Source organism: Podarcis cretensis (assembly GCF_951804945.1).
Source record: "Podarcis cretensis genome assembly, chromosome: 7".
Classification (NCBI taxonomy): domain Eukaryota; kingdom Metazoa; phylum Chordata; class Lepidosauria; order Squamata; family Lacertidae; genus Podarcis; species Podarcis cretensis.
Window position 1 is genome coordinate 32,317,785 of NC_137176.1, and position 22,718 is coordinate 32,340,502.

Below are 22,718 nucleotides of genomic sequence, written 5' to 3' on the forward strand. Positions count from 1 at the left end.
GGTGGGCAGAATTCAGGCTTGCAGGATCTCCCTCATTTTTACTAGAATCCTGATGTCCACCAGCGAGAGTCAGGGCCACCATAGTGAACCTGTTGGTACTCACCACCAATTTACTTAAGTCCACTATTAAAGAGAGCAATGTATGTGCTCAAATGCAGAAACCAAATGCCTCCCTCCTCAAAAAGGTCAATAATCTAAAAAGTCTTCCTATACTATTTAGATTCCTAAACAATAGAGAAGTTTTGCCTAAAGCAAACTGTTTCAACTTGCTGCATAGCAGGACTGGCATTCATATTGTATTTCAATTGATAATATGGATAGTGATCATTATAATGAATCAGAATTTGAAGTTCTCTTTATAATTATTACATTTTACATTAGGGAGGAAGGATAATATATAAATTCAATAAATAAAACAGAAAGTTTTCCCTTTTTTATGCACGATAGAAATTCAACAGATTGAGCTTTTCCTTCCTGGAAAAGTTTCACCTGTGAAATATACTCAGAGTCGCAATGTGATTTCATGCTCTTTATTCAGCTCATAGTGGTGAGGAGGAATGAATGTCCCCTCAAAGTATCTGCTTTATATACATTATTTACACAATGGGCTGCACATGATTGGCTAATTCCGGAATTCTACTGTAAGCCAATCAGGTTGTGGATTCACTTCAATCTGGAGCATGACTGGGTGGTTCCTGCCAACCAATCATACTGCTGCATTGTTCTAGGACCAATCAGACTGCTGCATTCTGAATCCTATTGTTCTAGGACCAATCAGACTGCTGCCTTTTGGATCCTATTGTTCTAGGACCAATCAGACTGCTGCAGTTTGGATCCTATTTGACTCAGTACATAACACCCCTCCCCTCTAAGTTCCAGTCCTGCCCGGGAGGTCGCATTCATAGTCCTCAAGGTACGCTGGCGGCCTACGTGTGCGTTGCGGCCTGGGGTGTTCCCTGGTCCGGGGTTCAGGTTCTGGCTCGTGTTCCAAGGATGCTGGCTGTGATGGGGCTGGCAACCGGATGCTGGCAACCGGCTCGCTCAGTCGTGGTTCTGGTTCCGGTGTCCTTTCAGCCTCACGGGTCCTCTCTGTATTTACTGATTCTGCCTCTCCTGCTGGCCCCTGCTGCTCTATGGGCCTCACTGCCCCACTGTTCCCTTGGGACTCCTCTGACCTGTCCTCCTCCTCCTGGTTTTCTCCCGGGAATCGTCGGCGTATCTGGTCGCAGTGGCGGCGCCAGCATTGCCCCCCATCTGTTAGCACCTCGTACGACACGGGGCCAGTGACCCTGGTGACTGTGGCGGGTACCCATGCAGGGCCTGCCCCAAAATTCTTTGCGTACACTGGGTCCTGGGCCTCGAAGGTCCGGGGGTTCCTGCCTTCCCCCACCACTACCTCATCCTGAGCTCTATCGGGGTGAAGGCGGTCCAATCTGATTGCAAGGCGCCGACCCATTAGTAGTTCAGCGGGGCTCCTGCCAGTTGTTGAGCTGGGGGTGCTGTGCTGTGCTAGAAGGAATGTGGCAAGGCGGTACTCCCAATCCCCTTGCGTCATGCGGCGAAGGGTTTCCTTGGTGGTCCGCACCATGCGTTCTGCTTGGCCATTGGTGGCAGGGTGGAATGGCGCCGAACGGATGTGGCGGATGGCGTTCTGCGCTGTGAAGGTTTGGAATTCTCCTGACGTAAATGCAGTCCCGTTGTCTGAGACGAGAGTGTCAGGGAGCCCGTGGGTAGCAAACAGCCTGCGTAGTACCCGGATGGCTGCGGACGTAGAAGTGGACGGTACCAGTGCGACTTCCAGCCATTTGGTGTAGGAGTCCACCACTATGAAGAATGTTTTCCCCTGAAAGGGGCCAGCGAAGTCCACATGCAGTCGTGACCATGGTGCTCGGGCGGACTCCCAGGACTGGACTGGGGCCCTTGGGGGATCTGGGCGGGATTCTTGGCAGGCCTGGCAGTGTTTGACCCAGGCCTCTATCTCTCCGTCAATCCCCGGCCACCACACATAACTCCTGGCAAGGGCCTTCATTCTTACTACCCCAGGGTGTGTCTCGTGTAGGGCTGTGAGGACCCTTTTTCGGAGGGGCTGGGGAACAACGACCCTGCTTCCCCATAACAGGCACCCCTTGTGGGCCGACAGTTCATGTTTGCGGGTTGTGTAGCCGGCGAATTCTGGCCCGGGGCTGCTGCTGGGCCATCCCCTCCACACCCAGTCCAGGACCCGGGAGATGACCCTATCTTTCTTGGAATGGTGTGCAACTTCTTGTGCCTGAATGGGGCGGTCAGGAAGCAGCTCCAGGCTCATAACCTCTTGTGCAGGTGCTGGGTCAGGGCCTGTTTCCGGTAGTGGCAGCCTGCTGAGGGCGTCCGCATGGCCCATCGCCTTCCCAGGGCGGTGAATCAGTGCATACTGGTAGCTGGTAAGGAAAATTGACCACCTGAGGACGCGAGGAGACAGCACTTGGGGGGTCTGTTTTTCGGGGGCAAACAAGCCAAGCAACGGTTTGTGGTCAGTCACCACGGTGAAGGGCCGCCCGTACAAGAAATCATGGAATTTTTTAACTTCCTTCACGATTGCCAGACCCTCCTTGTCAATTTGTGAGTAGTTCCGCTCAGTTGCATTGAGTGTCTGGGAAAAGTATGCCACCGGTACCTCTCTTCCATCTGGGAGTTGGTGTCCCAGGACAGCGCCAATGCCATAGGGTGAGGCGTCGCATGCTAGCACCACCGGCAGCCTCTCGTCGAAGTGTGCCAAGACCGAGTTTGAGACAAGCAAGTCCTTGACTGCCTGGAATGCGGCCTCCTGGCGCTGGCCCCACACCCAAGGGGCCCGCTTGTCCAGGAGTCTGTGTAGGGGCTCCGCTACCGCCGCCTTGTGGGGAAGGAAGGAATGGTAAAAGTTCAATAGTCCCAAGAAGGCCTGAAGTTCAGTCTTGTTCTTGGGCGCTGGGGCATCACAAATGGCCCGTACCTTGTCCCCAGTCGGGTGGACCCCTTCTGCGTCCACCATAAATCCCAGAAAGTCCACCTGGGGCACTCCTAGTAGACATTTTTCCCGCTTCACCTTGAGACCTGCTGTCTGGAAACGGTGCAGAACGGTGCGGAGGCGGTCCTCAAACTCCTCTGGTGTGGGCCCGGCAATCAACACATCATCGAAGAAGGGGGTGACGCCAGGAATCCCTTTAAGGAGAGAGTCCATTAGATTCTGGAATATGCCTGGTGCCACGCTGACACCGAATTGCAGCCGCTTTACCCTGAATGCTCCTCTGTGCGTCACAATCGTCTGTGCCTCTGCTGTGGCCTCATCTACTGGCAGCTGTTGATATGCTTGGGCCAAGTCCAGCTTGCCAAAAATTTTCGACCCAGCCAGGGTGGCAAGGACATGGCTGACCACTGGCACTGGGTATGCATGGGCCGTGAGGGCCTTGTTTATAGTACATTTGTAGTCTGCGCAGATGCGGACTGAACCATTAGGCTTGACAGGTGTGACGATTGGGGTTTCCCAGGGGGCATTAGGCACCGGTTCCAGCACTCCTTGCTCCATGAGCCGGTCCAATTCCTCATCTATACGGGGTTTCAGGGCGAACGGGACCCGGCGGGCCTTGAGCCTGACCGGTCGTACTGCGGGGTCAAGCTGTAGAGCAATGGGGGGGCCCGTATACTGTCCCAATTTCCCATCGAAAACCCCCGGAAATTCCTTGCATATGGCGTCCACGTCCACTTGTAAGCTAGTGTGGTTCACCCCGGTGACGGCTAGCCCCAGTGGTCCAAACCATGACAATCCCAGTAGGCTAATGTAGGGGCCCTTGACCACAAGTAAGTCCAGTTGCCGCGTCCGCCCTCGGTATTGCACCCTGAAGGTCCCCACCCCCATTGTGGGGACCTTACGTTTCTGGAAGTCCCGGAGGGTGAATGGGGCCGGCCTGAGTTTGGGACCCCCAGTAGGACACAGTTTCCTTAAGGTCCTTGCCGAGATTATGGATAGAGTTGAACCCGTGTCAAGCTCCATGCGGCATGGGGCCCCCTCTATCTGTACCTCTACATAAATTTTTTCTACGTTGGGGTGGGGCAACTGGTATACCTGGAAGTCCGTGAGCTCTGTCGAGTTGCCTTGGTGCGTTGGGCCCCGGGACCTGGGGTTCTTGGATTGGTCATCTGATGCCTGGCATCGGGTGGGCCGAGCCCGACACACCCGGGCGATGTGTCCCACTTTTCTGCACTGCCTGCACTCTGCGTTGCGGAAACGGCAGGTCCTCCTCTCGTGACTTTCTCCACAGCTTGCGCAGTTCCCTCCTTCTCGTCGAGGCAGCTGTGGTATGTGGGCTGCTTGAGTGCGCTGCTGTACTCGGTGCACCTCCTCCCTGTCAGATCCTGAGTCGTCGGTGAGGTCTTCGTGGTGGACCCTCGGTTGGGATGGCTGGCTCGGCCGTGCCTCTTGCGTCGACCTCTCGGCAGCTTCCGTTGCCAGGGCCTCCTCCAGAGCGACCTGGAACGTTAGGTTCTTCTTAGCGTAGAGGCGTCGTTGCAGCTTCTCATCCCTCAGGCCACCGACGAGGCGGTCACGAAGCATGTTCTCCAGCTCTGAGAAGTTGCAGAACCGGGCGGCTTGGCGGAGAGAGGTCACAAACCCAGTTATGGTTTCCCCAGGGGCTTGCCGCTTTGCATAGAAGGCATTTCGACGAGCTACCACTGAGGGCTGTGGCGAAAAGTGCCCCTTCAGCTGTTCCATTATTGTTTTGTATGGAACAGTAGCAACGTCTTCAGGCGCAAGGAGAGCCCGGGCGATTTCAAATGTCTCCTCTCCGCAAACGCTGAAGAATATTGCCCTCTTCTTGGCGTCTTCTTCATCGGTGACCCCTTTGGCTTCTAGGAGGAAGGTGAAACGGGAGGCGTACGCTTCCCAGTCTCCGGATGCTGGGTTGAACGGCGAGAAGCTGCTGTCGGTTGCCATTCTGAGTTCCTTGTGTCCCGGAGCTGAAGCCTGGATACACGGTGCGAGGCAGCGGTGCGGCAGGTGGCGGTGCTGCGGTGCTGTGTGTGGCAGTCAGCTCAGCGGGATCCCACCTTCGTCGCCAGTGAAATATACTCAGAGTCGCAATGTGATTTCATGCTCTTTATTCAGCTCATAGTGGTGAGGAGGAATGAATGTCCCCTCAAAGTATCTGCTTTATATACATTATTTACACAATGGGCTGCACATGATTGGCTAATTCCGGAATTCTACTGTAAGCCAATCAGGTTGTGGATTCACTTCAATCTGGAGCATGACTGGGTGGTTCCTGCCAACCAATCATACTGCTGCATTGTTCTAGGACCAATCAGACTGCTGCATTCTGAATCCTATTGTTCTAGGACCAATCAGACTGCTGCCTTTTGGATCCTATTGTTCTAGGACCAATCAGACTGCTGCAGTTTGGATCCTATTTGACTCAGTACATAACAACCTGTTTAACTTTTGCCTGTCACAAGCCCAAAGAAACGTTGGCCACCTTATGTTGCTGCTGTGTTTGTCATCTCTGTCTTGCATACAATCTGAGAGCATGCAGCGCATTGGTGGTTCAGTGGTATAATTCTCGCCTGCCAATCTGAGAGCATGCAGATGATGTGAGCTTCAATCTTTGCAAATGTCTTTTTTATAGTCACAAGCAGTGAGTGATTCTTTGAAGACTAAATATCAAAGGAAATCTTCTAACATCTAGTAAAAGGCTCAGACTAAAAAGAAAACTGCATGAAAACTCATACATATCAAAAGTTACTGCCATTACTTAATGATATTAAGAAATGTTTTAATTGAATATATACAAATAAATTGTAAACAGATAAGGACATTGACAGGATTGCTGCAACAACCTGCTGCTTCATGAGAGTAAATAAAGTAGATGAATAAAAGAATAAGTTAAGTTAATTTAGAATATGCAGGAAATGATAAATATAAATTTAAGGAACTGCAGAAAGAGGAGGAAGGTAGTTGAGTTTTGAACTGTTAAAATGACTATAAAACTATTGAAACGTATAAACTGAAAATCGCAAAAAATAAAAAAAATGTTTTCATTATTTCAATATGCTAAAGAGACAATAAACCGATTCTTCCTCACACCTGTGCATATATACAGGGGTCATGTCTGCAGTATGAAATAAGATTGAGTAAGAAAGATCATAAACTCCCTTCCTCGTTGCCACCTTTCGCAGCAATTCATTTCTCCCCAATGTTTAAAACTGAACCCAGAAGTTACTTCTGTAGACTGTGTTCTTGTCTGTGTGTCTGTGTGTATATAAACAGGTACACATATATAAGTGAAAATCACAAATAATTTTTTTTATACACAGAGAGAGTGCATCCCCCCCCAAAAAAAATATGTTTAGGGGTACTCTCATTTTCCTACTCATATTGAAATACTGTCCCTCAATGGGGCCAAACTTAGATTCACAGAATGTTTAGGGGTATGCGTCCCCCCAGAAAAAGCACTGTACTGTATACGAAAAACCCTGAAAGGGGAGAGCAGACGAAACAAACCAAGAAGACAGTGACCGTCCGTTTTCCCTTCTGGAAAGGTTTAAGCCTTGCTCTCCCCCATTAAAGCTCATGGGAACACGACTTGCACATATTCCTGGAGGGGCCCCGCGGACGCCCCGCAACAACCAGCGGGTTAGTTTTCTCCCTGGCAAACGTCAACCTCTGTCAGCGAGGCTGAGGGAGCTGAGCAACGCCTCCCTCCTCCCCCTCCTCCTCCTCCCAGTCTCCACCCCTGCGAGGAGCGCCGAGTGTCACAGAAGCAGCACCACTTGAAGTGGGTGGCGGCGCCTTATCGGCACCCTCCGAAAAGAGCCCGTCTCCTCCCGCGGAGCCGCGGCTGGCCAGGAGGGCGGAACATGTTTGTGCCGGAACCACTGCGCCGCTGGGTTGGGCAGCCAGACGGAGGGAATGACGCGGCTACGAAACGACCAAGGCGAAGCAGCCCTTAGGCCTTGACCTCGAGCGGGAGGCGAAGCGGGGTGATGGTCAGAGGTCAGGCCGCGGCCGCCGCGGCGGTGAAGAGCGCGAGGAAGGGCTTTTTGGCTCCGCGACGGCCGCGCGGCTTCGTCCTCCTCCCGTTCCTGCCGGGCCCCGCCCGCTCCCGCCGTTGCCTAGGAGACTGGAAGCGCACAGGCTCCCTCGCGCCAGGACTCGGGCGGGGCGGCGGCGGCGGCGAGAGCTCGCCGGCGCGGGGCTCCTTCCCGGGAGGCCGGCGCGGCGCGGGGCTTCGCTCCCTCAGCCTGGGCGCGGGGGGCCGGTGCCCAGCCGCTGGGGCGCGAGGTGAGAGCGGTTGAAAGGCCAGCCCGAAGGGGAAGGGGAAGGGGCGAGGCTGTGGCTTCACGGCGGCTTCTGCGACTCGGTTTTCAGGGCTGCTGTCAAACTCGAGAGAAACGTTTTCCTCTTGAGCGCCGCCCCTGCTTACTTTGAGAATAAAATGCGTAAATGTTTGTGAAATGTTTTGGTTTCAGGGCCCTGTTGCCCATCCAGTGCAGGATTTACGTACTGTATAAGCTAAAGAAGCTATAGTTTAGGGCCCCACTCTATTGGGGGATCCCAACAAAATTTAAAGGGAAAAAAAATCTGGATGTACATTTCCAAAATATAAGATAAAAAACAAAACCTACATACAGCAACAGTGTTTTCTCATACAGTATTTTCTACATACAGAAAACTGTGTTTTCTGGGTTTCCCCGGAGTGGCTGGGGAAACCCAGCTAGATGGGGGGGGGTAATAAATAATAAATTGTTGTTGTTGTGTAGGCTCCTATGATGTAAGTAATTTAAGAAATTCAACACAAAAAACTGACAATTTGTTGTTGACAAAGGACAGCTGGACATATGAAGGGCCCCATTACCTTCAGTAGCTTAGGGCCACATCGAACCTAAATCCGGCCCTGCCTGCCCATGTTGGGTGTTTGTGGTGGGCTTGGGGTTGGACCCTGTAGAGTTGTTCAGTAAACCAGGGGAGGGATTTGTAAATTGCATACAGTATATCAGTATGTTATTGTTCTACTTTTGACACTTAACTACTTTTATACATTTTCCTTTTTTAAAAAATTAGATGTGAATATCCATGCAGCATATCCACAACTTGAAAACAAGAGTAGTTTTTCCCCATCAGGAAACAGAAAGCTTTATTTCGACACCCATGCCTTTGTATGCCTTCTAGAAGAAAATGGTAATTCTTTTGCAGTGATTGTTAATATGTAAATTGTAAACATTGATATGAGTAACTGTGGATTCCCCCCCCCGCAAAAAAAATATGTTTCTCTTCAATCAAAAGTTCTGATTATGGGTATTAGCTCTAATTGAATGAAATCTGGTAACTTCACAGAAATGTTTCCATGCGAAAACTGTATTTTCCTCTTCTGTCTGTGCCAGTACTTTCATGTAATTTTTGTGAAACTGTTGAATTTTCCTCATGTTCCAATATTGTAAAACTCTTTGGTTGACTAGATTTATTTATACTGCATTCCTAAACCCCTGCTAATGGGGGACTTCTGAGTACATGTCCATGATACTATACTGTTAGATATGTACACTTGCATAGGACATCAAATCCTCATAGAGGCTCTAAAGAATCTACAGTCTTCCATTTTAAACTTCAGGCTGTTATGTTAATAATTCCTACAGCAGTCTTTGTTTATGTGAATGTTATGTTTCTGTTTAGTTATATATGAAATGTATATAGCTAATGTTTAGCAACATATAGAGGTTTCTGAATTTTGCAATGTTCTGTATTCTAGGATTCACTACCCAGCAGTCTGAGATTATTGTGTCTGCTTTAATAAACATCATAAATAACAACATGAATGTGATATACAAGGACATGGTCACAAAAGTGCAACAGGTATAAATGAATGTGGAAATTTATTAAATATTTATTGTTAATTGCTGTTTTAAAAGCTGGAGCAAAAACCAAATCCCTTTGTTGTTAGCAATTACGATATGTCCTTTCTAATAGTTTGATATTACTTCATTTTCTGTCCAGTGCTAAACCCTCTTACCTTTGCTGCACTACACCCAGTCAGGCAATAAGATTCTGACAGCAGTAGCCTGCAGTGACCCCTGGAAAGGGGTGGTTTCAGGGTGGGATGCCAGCAGTTGTGGATCCCCTGAGAGGCTTGATCATTGGTCTCCTCAGCAACACCAGTGTATGGTCTGGCTACTGATGTAAAAAATTTCATGCATGAACTGAATAGGCTGCTTGAGTGCAAGTAAGCTCCAATCAGCCTCCGCTAGCATGGACAATGATGAGGAACAATGGACATCTGGAGGGCCACAGGTTCCCCACCCCTGACCTAGTGCATTGTGCGGTTTGGTCTCGATGCTACTGCACAGTAAAATTTCTACCTTTCCACCCATATTTTCCCCATCCTTCTCTTTGAACATTAGTTGGGAAGAATGGGAAAAACAGGGCTCTTTGAGTTTGGTTGGGTGCTGGATGAAACCTTCAGACAGAGCAAAATTACTGGAGTACTAGTTGTTTAAAAGATTTGCTGTAGAGTAAAACATCTTATTGGCATTGGTGATATTAGACTAAAGTAACTTTTTTCTTTTAAAGGAAATTGCTCTTCAGCAGATAATGTCTCATATTGGTGGTGTGAAAAAAGACATGATTATTTTGGAAAAGAGTGAATTTTCAGCACTTCGAGCAGAAAATGAGGTAAAGGCAAACATCCTTGGTAAAACATCCAGGTCTATTCAGCATGCATTGGATAAGATTGTGAACCCCCTCAACCCACATCTAGCAGTAAGGAGAAATATTATAGTTACTGCATTTTAATTAACCTTTTGTTTAGTAAAGCATTTGGGATGTTTGGAAGAGGAAATATCACAGTAAAAGCAAGAATAGAAACCAGTATGTGGAGATGGCTTTTGAATTTAACAGGAACAACTTATTGGGTACAATGTAGAGAAAGTGAGTTGAACCCAATCCTTGCAAATAGGCAAAGTTGTTCATTGATGTTGGAGATATTATCTTTGGAATTCCAAAGTCTCCACTTGCTTAGTCCCTCTGTAACATCAAAACAACCAATATGTATACATCAATATTTTTGTATCTTGTACTTATGTAGTTTTAACATGTATTCTCTCTCTTTTTAATGCAAAAATAAAAAAGAAAATAAAACTTCAACTTTACCAGCTAAGAAAGCAAGTAATGGTAAGATTTTTTGGACTTGAATAATATAACTGCACTGAACATAATATTCTAGTTAACCATGTCTGATCTTTCTGTAAGAAGATATTTTAAGACTACCACTGCTTTTGAACAAGTGTCAAAGGTGATGTTCTCAACTAGCTACCTCCTAATCCAGGAAGGAGCACAACACATGCACAATGCTAGATTCAGGATTTTTCTCCTGGGAGACACCTATGTACAGCATTAGTCTAGAAAACTGAACCACATAAAAGACAACTGCAGGGGATGGGCTTATGACCCATAGTAGCTGCTTTCTTTTGAGCCAACATACGAAATGGAAAAAGTCTTATCTGGCTTGCCTTTTAATCCAAGCTGGAGAAGTTGGGTTCATAATACTTGTCTCTCCCTTTGTATTAAGAACACAAGCTTCTTTCTGGGCCTGAGGCTGGTGAACTCTATTTATAGTATTTTTATACTGATTTTCAGACCAGACCTTGCAGAGCAGTTTACATAAGGTTTTGATTGCTGTTTTTAAAGTATAATACAACAAAAACAGTATAATGGATCATAAAAGAACTAAAAGCCTAATGAAATGGATTTTAAAGCACAATAAAACAGAGCTAATTCTCTTATCCCTAGACACATGCAGTCCTGTGGCCTGAGGTTTGGGGTAGTTATTGTTGAGAGGTAGAATATGGCAATAGCAACCATCTTTCTTGAGACAAGCATGTGCCTGAAGAGATGCCCTTTGGATGTGCTCCCTTGCCCTCTTTTAGTTCGCTTCTTTGTCTTCCTTGCAGTATTATTGCTCTGCTCTTGTCACACCACTTTCTTCAGTTAAGTTCTCAATGCAGCCTGTATCCAGTTTTGGGGACAAAATGGTTTTTTCTTGGCAATGAAAACACTTTAATTGTATAAAACAGTGGAATTTCTTGAACTCCTGTTAATGTGTAGTCTGTTGTGCCCCTTTTATGGTGGCATTGTCGGTTTGTTGGAACCATTGTTCAGGTGTTAAACTATAAAATACCATCTCACTGAGCTGAACCATTTATGGCTGCTAAATAAGTAACTTGCTGACTGGTGTTTCTGTAACTGAGGTAACAGGAAGTTGTATAATAGCTCCAGTCACTGTGTTTTGAGCTCAGAATTATGGCAGCTAATTTCTAAATTTGGATGACTTTTTGTTAGAAAGATAGACCCTGACTAGCTGTATTGATACCAGGATCTAGAGCCACCCATACTCTTTATAAACATTTGAGTATAGTTCCCAGTTAGGCACTTTTGCTTTCCTTGGTATTGTGGGAGTTCAGTTGCAGAAAGAGCTTGGTAGGACTGAATTCCCCCCCCAAAAAAAAAAAATCTGAAATAAACCAGTGTAGGCAATGATGGACAGCTAAAAACAGTAGTGCTTTACTTAAGAAATTAAGAATTTGTATGTCTATTTATTGTTTAATCTTTCTGTAGGATGAAGTTTCCAAAGTTCGTACAGACAGCAAGCTAGATTTCAACTTGGAAAAGAGCAGAACAAAAGAATTGGTATGTAGTCTTTCTTTAAGATTTATTTATGTATTACATTTATATTTAATTTTTTCCACCAAGGAGCTCAAAGGAGGTGTACATGGTCTCCTCCCTGCACACATTTTATCTTCACAACAACCCTGTGAGGTAGGGCTAGGGTGACAGTGATTGACCCAAGGTCACCCAGTCAGCTTCATGGCTGAGTGGGAATTTGAACCCTGGTCTCCCAAGTCATAGTCCAACACTAACCATTACACCACACTGGTTGTTCAGAAACTGTCATGCTGTATAGTTTAACTTTAGGCAAAGTATTATTTTTAATCTGTTAGCCTTTTTGCCTTAAGAATTATAGCCATCATCTGTGGGAATGGTGGTGTAGTGTAGAGTGATTAGACATAATGCTGGATTTAAAACAAGATTTGTTTGTAGAATGTCAATATCTTGCAAAATATGAAAAAAAAAACTTGACTTGTTTACATTTTAGGATCTTTAGGATGAGGGTTTCGTAACACTGAACTTTGTCAGTACTGCATTTTTTAATAAGAAAACTTGTCTTTTGCTATCCTGTAAACGCTTCATAACAAGCAACGTCCAAAAATAACCTCTGACACGTATTGAGGAGCATTTGTAATTCATTGTAGGTTTGTAAGCGTTGAATGTTAAATCTCAACAGCTAATATTTTGGGTGATGGTTAACTTGTTATGTTTGTATGGCCATCACATGGGGGTAGAGAAACACACACAGGGTCTGTCAGGGAACTGACATCGGAGCCAGAAGTGGAGGCAGGGCTCCCAAGCGATGCCGGAGAAGGGCCAAGCAGGGAGAGAGGGAACTCATCGGCTGGGAAAGGAAATCAGCGTAACACCAGGGATAAAGGGGGGCGGTTGGGGGAATCGGAGAGGGGTCTCCAGGACTCTTCGCTGGAGACCAGCGGGGAGAGCACAGGTCCTCCTCTGCCCACACCCACCCTGCGCAGAAGACTTCCGCGCAGGGAAAGTAGGCGTAGACTTGGCGTCAAAGAGCTTTTGTGCTGGAAGAAGTTTAAGAAACGCCCACTGACGGATTCTGCTAGCGACTGAACAGCCACGAAGTGAAGGGCTGTCCAGTCAGGAAAGGTTTAACCAGGCTACCTAGCCAGGTGTGGTGGCAACTTACGCATGAGCAACCCCCATACATTCATTACAGGGTCAAATGCAGCCTTCCAGACCTCTTCATCTGGCCCATTAAACTCTGTCCAGACAATGCCCCTCTTCTCTCCCCCCCCCCAGCCATTCCTCTCATCAGCAACCCCCTTCAAGTACTTTTGCCTGGCTAGATTGTGTCCTTTAACTGTAGGTCTTCTTGCTTCTCTGGATGGAGGTGTGTGTAAATATAAACTTCAGATTTTTGTACAGCTGGGAGGTAGCCTACTGTATAATAAAGCAAAACACCTGTTGCTCTGCCTGCTTTTGCCTTTGGCCATGCCACCTTTGTCATGTGAGTCCTGGAAGGTTTGCAACAAGGGAACATGGCTCTTGCTCTGGAAAAGGTTATCTACCCTGACACAAAAGAGTTGGAAGGGACCCTAAGGATCATCTAGTTGAACCCCCTGCAATGCAGGAATATGCAGCTGAGCCATACAGAGATCAAATCTACAACCTTGGCATTATCAGCACCATGCTCTAACCAACTGAGCTATATTGCAATGAGCAGTAGAAGTTGTTTCAGTAATACTGGAAGGTGGGTTAACATTCATAGATGCGCATGAATGAAAGGTGTTGGTTATTTTACACGGAAGGTAATCCATTGTTCTTAAATTCCAGTATTCGCTTAATGAGAGGAAACAGTTGAAAATGAGAACAGAAGTAGTGGAATTGGTAAGAACGATGAACTTAATGCTCGATCCGGGTAATAGTCCTCTTCACATCTGTTGTATAGGCTTACATGCATACCACCATTATGGGAATGGCATTTAAATATCCATGTGGTAGAAGTAGAAATAAGTGCAAAATGGCAGTTAACTGGTGCTTAAAGTTCGAAACTGAATTGCTATTAAAACCATGTAAGCACAATGGGTTGAATCCAGCGCTGCTGGTATGTGAGCAGAATGGACTTCTCCTAGGTCTATGCTGGATTCAACTCAATATGAAACATGAAGCTTAGATGGGTTTGAAGCATGCAAAACTGGAAGATTAATTTTATGCATAGTCAGCCTTAATTTTTTTGTATATTTCAGAATTTTGGATTTGGACAAATATCTTAAGTATTTGCTTGTGAATTAAGCCAGTAAGTTAGTGCAGTACTGTACATGTTCAAGTATATTTTAACTCACCAGATTAATTCATAATACAAACATACTTTATTTTTCCTTCTATAAGATGCCCCCATGTATAAGACGCCCCCAAATTTTGGACATTGATTTTTAAGAAAAAAATTCTAGTCTTATACACGGAAATATGGCATATCCACTAGCAATATGAATGAAAACCTCACAGATTTTTGAGAGTTTCTAGTAAAAAATATTTGAAGTGAATGTGGCTAGTCACCTAACTACACACTTACCCTGAATTCTATAAAAGATCCCAATGAAATATATAATTATTTGAAGCAGCCATGTTTGAGATATGAATAGAGAAAAAGCATAAGCCATCTGGTGTGCTTCTGTTGTCAGTGGCTTAGCCTCAATGCGCTGTTTACAATTCTAACTTTTTCCTCTTGGGAGCTACCTGTAGCCTGAATAACACCACCATCGTTCCTTTTGCATTTACTGAGCCTTTGGGGGCATATAGAAGGAGGCATAATTGCAGATAGTGTGCTTTACTTGGCACTGTCTCTGTTTGAACATGAGATGCTTTAAGTATGTGGAAAGGGTGCTTTTATGTGTGTGAAAATAAATCAAATTGTTTCTGCTTGTTCAGTATTTGCGTGTAGGAAGCATTTATTACAATCAAACTAGCCAACAATGAATTTTTTTTTTAAAAAAAACGTTTTTTCTTTAAAAATCTAAGCATGCAGGTTCAGTTTTAATTACATTTACTCTGAAGTATGTCCCATTTGAAGGGACGCAGGTGGCGCTGTGGGTTAAAGCCTCAGCGCCTAGGACTTGCCGATCGAAAGGTCGGCAGTTCGAATCCCTGCGGCGGGGTGCGCTCCCGCTGCTCGGTCCCAGCGCCTGCCAACCTAGCAGTTCGAAAGCACCTCCGGGTGCAAGTAGATAAATAGGGACCGCTTACCAGCGGGAAGGTAAACGGCGTTTCCGTGTGCGGCTCTGGCTCGCCAGAGCAGCGATGTCACGCTGGCCACGTGACCCGGAAGTGTCTCCGGACAGCGCTGGCCCCTGGCCTCTTAAGTGAGATGGGCGCACAACCCCAGAGTCTGTCAAGACTGGCCCGTACAGGCAGGGTACCTTTACCGTTACCTTTATGTCCCATTTGAGATTAAAAGAGATTACGTCCAAAACAAATGACTTAAAATTGCAGCCATAAATAAATGATCTACTGCATCTGTTTCAGACAGAAGGTGAGATTTGCCTAAGGTGCCCCGCCAGTGGAAGCTGTGCACACAAACTTACACAGCAGGATTTCCCCACTTCTCCTCCTGCATTCCCTTCCCCCCAAAAAATTGGCTTGCAGGGATTGAGAGAACCCCTGGAACAGTGTAAAAGGAAGGGTGAAAGCTAGAATGCTTGCACAGATGAAACATTCATAAAAGTGTAACCTTTAAACCTGCCCAGAGAATCTTTTTTCAGCTCAGCTTGGAGATAGTGGAGGTTGAAGCGGGGGCATTTTCCCATGTGTAACATGCACCTCCATCCATCAGCTACAGCCCTTCCCCTTAAAAAGTGCTCTTGCTGTAACAGCAACATTCACATTGGGGTGGGGGTGTTACTCTATCCATATATAGAAACATTTTAACTGCTTAGGTTCTTATTTTGTTTTTTGGGTATTCTCCGAGAAAGCTAATTGGATGATACTACTAGGTTAGACACACAAGTGGAGCGGGGGGAGCCTCTGACCCATTGGCTAAAGATACTCTGCCATACTGGACTTTCCCTGGCTCACAGTCCTCAGTGTTCCCGTTCTAACTATCATGCTGGCAAAACAGTGTGTGTTATACCTGTTTTGTGAGGCCAGTCAGCTTCAGTGTTGAGTGGTTGAAGTGGCTTCACTCCTGCCGTGGCATCTGGAAGGAGATCACATTGGTGAAGCAAGGACAGAGTGATTTGCTCTGCTTTGCTGGCCTGATTGCCTACTGCTTCCATCCTGCAAGGTGAGAAAAAAATCCTGTTTCTTACTGCACAGCATGGAAGTGAGGTTTGTGTGTGTATTGTAGTCTTAGCAGAAGTGACTTTTTAAGCTAATTCCCAAGTGGAGTGGAGAGAATCTACCAAAAATGTCCAACCATAATATAATGTTGGACACAAGCAACTGGCAGAGTATTGCAGAAAATAAAAACCTGGAGGAGGGGGAAATTGCAGAAGCAGCCCAAAGACGACTGAGCATGTTTAGTTGGCATGGAATACTGCCTGCCTGTTGGAGAGAGGGAACAGAAGATCATGGTGAGAGAGAGTGCAATGGAGGAGCTGGAATGCTGAAGGGGGAGCAACATTTTGTTGGATAGTCTCACTCTGTTAAAAGTTACAGTACTGTATCGCTTTTTAGAGATGTGACTGCAGTGTTTAAACTGTATTGAGATATTGTTCCCTTTTTTTCTTTTTTTAAAGCATGCACAACAGGATAGAGCTTTAACACAGACGTACAGGAAAATAGACACTGAAGTTGCAGGCCTGAAAACAATGCTTGAATCGCACAAACTTGACACCATTAAATATTTAGCAGGTATGTAGTTCTATCATGGTGCAGATGCTTAGTAACTGTCTCAGTTGTCTGGTACTCATATTCATGTGTTTTATATTCTTTGTATCAAGTGTGATGGCTTTTGGTGTCTAAGAGTTACTAATTATCTACTGGAGTTGTATCCATTGATTTTAGAACATGGAGACCTCTGGTCAGTATCTGGATATTAGCATCTTTTGCTGCTGTTGTGTGCACCTGGAAAGCTTGGAAAGCCAACACCATGCTGATCCTTTTAATCTTCTTTCCACACTAGTGCAAGGAAAAGTCGAGGGTAGGGGCACGCACATAAGAGCAGGCACAGCAAGCCCCGCAACTCTGTTGCCATGGGCACATGCCCCATTTTGCCCCTGCCCCCTTGAACCAGCCTGAATCATGCAAATCCTATCGGTTTCCATGTTTATCTAACAGTGCAGGCAAGATCCAAGTAAAATGTTTAAGCGTCTAAATACTTTTCTTTAGCCAGACTTTCATTTTCAAAAGGATTAAAATCTGACAATATGCATTCTTTCTTCTCCACCCTTATTTTCTTCCAGGTTCAGTATTTACATGCCTTACAGTCGCACTGGGGTTTTACCGTTTATGGATATAACAAAGCATCCCTCTTGAAAGGACTTGTACTATCTTGCCTTACCAAAAAAAAAAAAATCACAACCCTACGAAAAAGTATTGTCACTTTATTGAAATAATGTAGTCTTTACTTCAGAGTCACTGCCATTTTATTTATTTGTTTAGACTACAGAATGTAGCCAAAGAATGTGCCTCAAAACAAATGTAAGTACTGAAATACTGATAGAAACATAGCCTGGAATCACAGGCAACTGTATTTTGCACATCAGAGCCCACTCATCTAAATTTTTGTGTGTCTCTGGGCTATTGTAAAACTAAAATGTCAGGTTATAAACATATCAAGCATGATAAGTTATAGTAGAATGTACTAGGGTTTTATATGTCAAGTACCAAGGGAGGAAAAAAATACAAGCATTCTTTTTGACATCATTCCTTCAGAGGTGAAAAATTATTTAATTAAATTGCAAGTTATCTTTCCGCTAGTGTTGATAAAACACTATGGGTGGAATTCAACATCACGCTTTTCCAATCGTTCCATCTGCGCAATTGTTCCAGTCTGCCAGCTGGAACAATGCCTCCCCCTCTCCATCCCACACACTTACTGTTTAGGAATTCTCCTGGTCTCCCCAGAACCAATATTGGGGATTACAGGGAGAGGGGGGCAAAGCCCCATTGTGCAAACAAAAATCCTAGCACAGGGCTTCCACAGATGGGGCTGGTTAGTTGAATCGCACCCATTGTAAATATTTTATTGTACTTTAATAGATTGACAGGTTTTATTGTGGTCTGCTGTTGTAAAATTCCGTCCAAATAATAATGTTTTACGAGCAGATGTAGAAATATCATGTTCATAAGCAAATGCCAAAGAAACGATAGACTAGAAACCGCCACATGCTAGCCGTTACCTTGATATAAAAGTGGAAAAAAAATAAAGCTCAGTGAGATACATGAGCTTTTTATATAGGCACTGAAATTTTCTTGGTTGATAGAAGAGAGTGGCCTCTATTCAAAAATTTAGGAAAAATAAGATAGAGTTCATTGAGGGAAAATAAGAAGCAGATAGTGCAGTCTTATACATATCTACTTAAAACCACTTAGAAGGCATTTTGGCAAGTAAGCAGTGTATAAAGTAGTGATAATCATATTAATAGTAAGTTCTGTTGAGATCAGTGGAGCATGAAAGCAAACTCAGATGCAGCTCAGTAGTAGGAAAATTCACTAGAATGGTTGTCTTATTTTGTGGGGTGTCTTGAACAGTTTGAAAATATTAATAAGTACTTCCTAGTGTTGCTATTAAGGAATATCTGTATGTAGACTAATGGCTGATGAATGTAACCTTTTTTTAGAGCAAGCCATTCTAAATAATAATAAAAATTGTAGTAGAACTGGGAATTGCAGCTAGAACATATTTTTTAGGTCAGAGTTCTCAACTACTTACCTGAAAATTAGTTCCACTGAGATTAGGAGAACAGACTTGTGTATAATTGCTCTGACCCAGAGATGCTTGTATATAAACTGCCTGCAGAGACTGCTAGAATTTTTTGAAAGTTGCTTTTGCAAGGAAAGCAACTAAAATATGATTAATAATAATAATCCAGTGCTCTGGTAATCTTAGTGTTAGATTACTGCAATGCATCATACGTGGGGCTGCTTCTGAAAATGGTTTGAAAACTTCAGTTAGTGCAGAATTCAGCAGCCAGGTTGCTCACTGGGGCAAGATGGTTTTAGCATATTACTCTGCTCCTGGTCCAACTGCATTGGCTACCAATTAGTTTCTGGGCCCAATTAAAAGTCCTGGTTTTGACCTATAAAGCCTTAAACGGCTCAGGACCGCAATACCTCAAGGACCGCCTCCTTCCATATGAACCTACCTGGACCCTGAGATCATCTTCTGAAGCCCTTCTTCGTGTGCCTCTTCCATGAGAGGTCCAGAGGATGGCAACACGAGAATGGGCCTTTTCTACAGTGGCTCCCTGTTTGTGGAATGCTCTCCCCAGGGAGGTTCGCCTGGTGCCTTCATTATACACCTCAGGCGCCAGGCCAAAACTTTCCTCTTTAACCAGGCCTTTGATTGAGTGACGTTCAGTGTCCTTTTAAAATGTGTTTTTTTGGGGGGTAGTTATTGGGTTGTTTTTGTTTTTATGTTGATTCTGTGTTTTTATATTGTGATTTTGGCCTGCGAACCACCTTGAGACCTGCGGGTATAGGGCGGTATACAAATTTAATAAATGACAATAATAATACAGAATAGATACATCCCCGAACAGAAGGAAGTACATGGAATGGGCCGTAAGAGTTTGCTGGAGTAAGCGCTTAGTGTTCTTCAGGCTTTCTGTAGCGCACCTCCCAATACCACTCATTTTCTATGCTTAACCATCCCCATTTCAGTGACTGAAATGTTAGTACTGCCTCCAGAAAGAGTTTAAGTCACATACTTAGTTTGCTTCAATACATGCCCCCCCCCATTTAGTTAGTGTATAGCGACCAAGCAGGATTTGCTAAATAATACGAGTGAATATTCAACATGCCAAAAAAGTAAGCACTGAAGATATTGACCTCTTTTTTGTTGTTGCCAATACGCTGCATGCACAATGGTTTTTTTTAAAGAATTACGTAACTGCAACCTGATCCAAAGCCTCTTTATATTGTAAGCTGATATATTGTACAAGCACTTCCAACTAAATTCCATCTAATATAAACCAGTGGCAAAAAATATTTTGTAAACAGATATCTTCCTGGACCAAGATACCCTAAAAAGCTTACTTGGTTATAGTTTAGTTCTAGTTAATATAAATCCTTCATATTTATGCTTAACAGTACTTATGATCCTGTATGTAGCTGTTTAGAATTATATCCCATTGATTTCAGTGGAATGTACTTTTGAGCAAAATGCTTAAAATCACACCCTGATGTCTCATGGAAGTTTGGGGATTTTGTGGGACCTGATTCCAAGTAACCATGTTTAACACTGGGCTCTATATTGATTTTTAGAATACTATATTGAATTACATTAGAAGCTTACTTTGGTATAGAGGGGTGGGGGAGATTAATATTTTTATTTTGACACTGTCTTGGTGTGTGTATGTGTTAGATTACTGCATCATGTTTATTTTCTTCCAGAACCTTGTGATCCCAGTAAGCATTGAGGTTCTGAGATATAAATGGGGATGGAAAGATAACAGTTTATTGCTTCATTGGCATTTTTAATGAGATCCTCTGTGCTTTCCCGCTCCTTTTCTATACTTTGCTTTCTGTGCTGATGCTAAAGCACCTTAATCCACATAGACCCAAAAAGTTTATCCTTCATTGTTTGGATAATCAACTTAGGTTGCTTCTTTTCTCTGTTTATTTAAACAAACTTTATTGCAAGCAAAGATCGAGCTACCAAGCCCTGATGTATTATCTCTTACTTTCCAACATGGTGTGTAAGGTTCCTGTATGAAAACCACAGGTTTAGTAAACAGATGTTTAATGGTTAAACCTGTGTTTTGAGAATTATACTGCATATATATAGAGAGAAAGAGAGACAAAGGTTAGAAACATGGATTGACTTAATGCCAGAATATTTCTTTGTGAAATAAACTTTTACACATGAATATATTATTCAGGATAATGTGGTCTTTTTGCTTAGTATTATATACTGTCTGTATCTTACCCAACTTAGTGCCCTTCAGATCATTTGGATTACAGTATCCATCAGACCCAGTCAACATCTCCAATAGTTATAGGAATGGCAGAATTTTTGTTGTCCAATCCAAACCACTTTTATTGTACTAGCCATTGGCCATGACAAATCCGAATCAAAAATAATTACAAGCAAAGGGATGCCTCACCAAAATATCTGGAAGACACCAGGTTGGGAAAGGCTGGACTTGATTTGATTTTGGAATTTAAATTCCTTGTATCTATATCTCCCTAGAATTCTCATCACTTTGTGTGCATAATGTAGGTTTACATACTTGTACATACTTTTGCTGTGGTGAAATCTATAAAGTTGATTTCTATTCCTCTTTAATGCATATGTTCATTTTAGGAGAGCAAAGCAAAGAATATTTTTTTTTAACCCAAGCCTTTTAACTTCCCATTTAAATTTTCAGTACAAACTATTAATTTGTCTCTGTTGAGAGCTGAGAGATGCTGTGGAAATGTGATGTTGAAGTCTTTCCCCAACTCTGGTGCTTATGCCACTCCTGTCCTTTACAGGGCTTGCATTTAACCTAGGAAAAATAGCGCCCCTCCAGAAAGGGCAGATAGACTAATTGCCATTTGGTGTGGAGCTTCTTACTTAGTGTTCCAGTTTTATCTCTTTGTGTTCCATTTGTGCTCCAGGTTTATCTTTTTGCTCAGAAGCAAGAACTGCAGAGGGGCTGGAGCAAGAGTAATGAATGCAAGTTGTGCAAGATCTGTTCTAGCAGATCCTGTCTATGGTCAATTTTAGTTCAATTGAATTAAAGCACATGGTGGGATATGAAAGTTCTTCTGAAAAAACGGAAGCATTGGAATTGCAATAGATAAAAGTAAGGATCAAATTTTCCAAACTGGTTAACTTGTTGGCTCAGTAGTGATGTGCTCCTCATTAGAAGCCTATGGGACTGTGAAAACTGGGTAAACACAAAGCAAGGCAGACATGGGGAACCTGTGTCCTTCAGATGTTGCTGGACTTCAACAACTCCAGCCAGCATAGTGACTGGTCAGGGATTACCAAGCCCTAGAGTAAGATGTATAACTGAAAAGTGTATTCAAACATATTGAATATTGTGCAGTGCTGTATGTACATTATTACTCTGTTGACCTATTACTTGCATTTTCCATAGTAACACTGAAGACAGGAATGCTTGAGAAAATGGAGGGAAGGCGAGTATTGACTTGCACTGTAATAACAAAGTACCCCCCTTGTTTGAATGGTTCTACTTAATCTGTGCCACTGACACCATTCAGACTCTCTCCTTTCCGCTAAACCCTTACCAATAACCTTGTAATTATGGGGTAGAACCATAGTACAAAGCCTGTCATATACAAATGCTATATTTAACAAAGGTATGTATGTTTATTACAAAGTTAGGACAAGCTTATCTGGCTATTTTAAATAGTACTGTATCATTAAATGAGTATGAACTATGTTAACTTGTTACTGTCAGTTTATATGCCAACAGCTTATATTCAACTATTAAAGTTAAGCTAAGGTGGTTTTAAGGAAGCAGCTGGTTACCCTATAAAAACTGCCCTTTCTACCCACCCCTCCACCCCAGTCAAGCCTCACCAACACTATAACTGAGGGCTCTGCTGGAAGCCTCTTTCCCCAACCTTTTACTCACCTATTGAAATGCAACTTTGCCTTTCTGTACTTGCCCTGGAAGTGGTAGTCATCCCTCTGGTGTTTCTATTGCCAGACACCAGTGACCTCTACTCCAAACTGCTTCTCACTTCTCCTCTAAGCACTGCAGGTTCTCCTTGGTTTCTTCAGCCTAAAACAGCTTAGTCTCTTCAGCTATACCCAGCAAGTCTTAGGCCACCAAGCAACTCCATGTGCATCTTAGGTCTTCTGTCTTCTCCAATAATCTTTTGCTATCTTCTTCTTCTTCTGGCTGACTCCACAAGCACCAATAACTCCAACTCCCCTCTGCTGACCAGAGTTCCAGCT

General features: G+C 44.2%; 1 protein-coding gene across 2 annotated transcripts; it reads left to right on the forward strand.

The window, feature by feature from the left end:
* The first annotated feature begins 6,747 nt into the window (after positions 1 to 6,747).
* Positions 6,748 to 22,197, forward strand: MCUR1 (mitochondrial calcium uniporter regulator 1). Of its 2 annotated transcripts, XR_013840711.1 has the most exons (10): positions 6,748 to 7,294; positions 8,075 to 8,191; positions 8,760 to 8,863; positions 9,578 to 9,679; positions 10,136 to 10,177; positions 11,621 to 11,692; positions 13,478 to 13,531; positions 16,378 to 16,492; positions 17,044 to 17,281; positions 21,892 to 22,197. XR_013840711.1 is itself a non-coding variant. In XM_079983812.1 (9 exons), the coding sequence occupies exons 1-9, from the start codon at positions 6,997 to 6,999 to the stop codon at positions 17,097 to 17,099; spliced, it is 960 nt and encodes a 319-aa protein (XP_079839938.1). In that variant the 5' UTR covers positions 6,748 to 6,996; the 3' UTR covers positions 17,100 to 20,677. The 2 variants fall into 2 exon arrangements, 1 of the variants encoding a protein (XP_079839938.1); XM_079983812.1 differs by lacking the exon at positions 21,892 to 22,197 and having other exon boundaries at positions 17,044 to 20,677.
* The last annotated feature ends 521 nt before the right edge of the window (positions 22,198 to 22,718 follow it).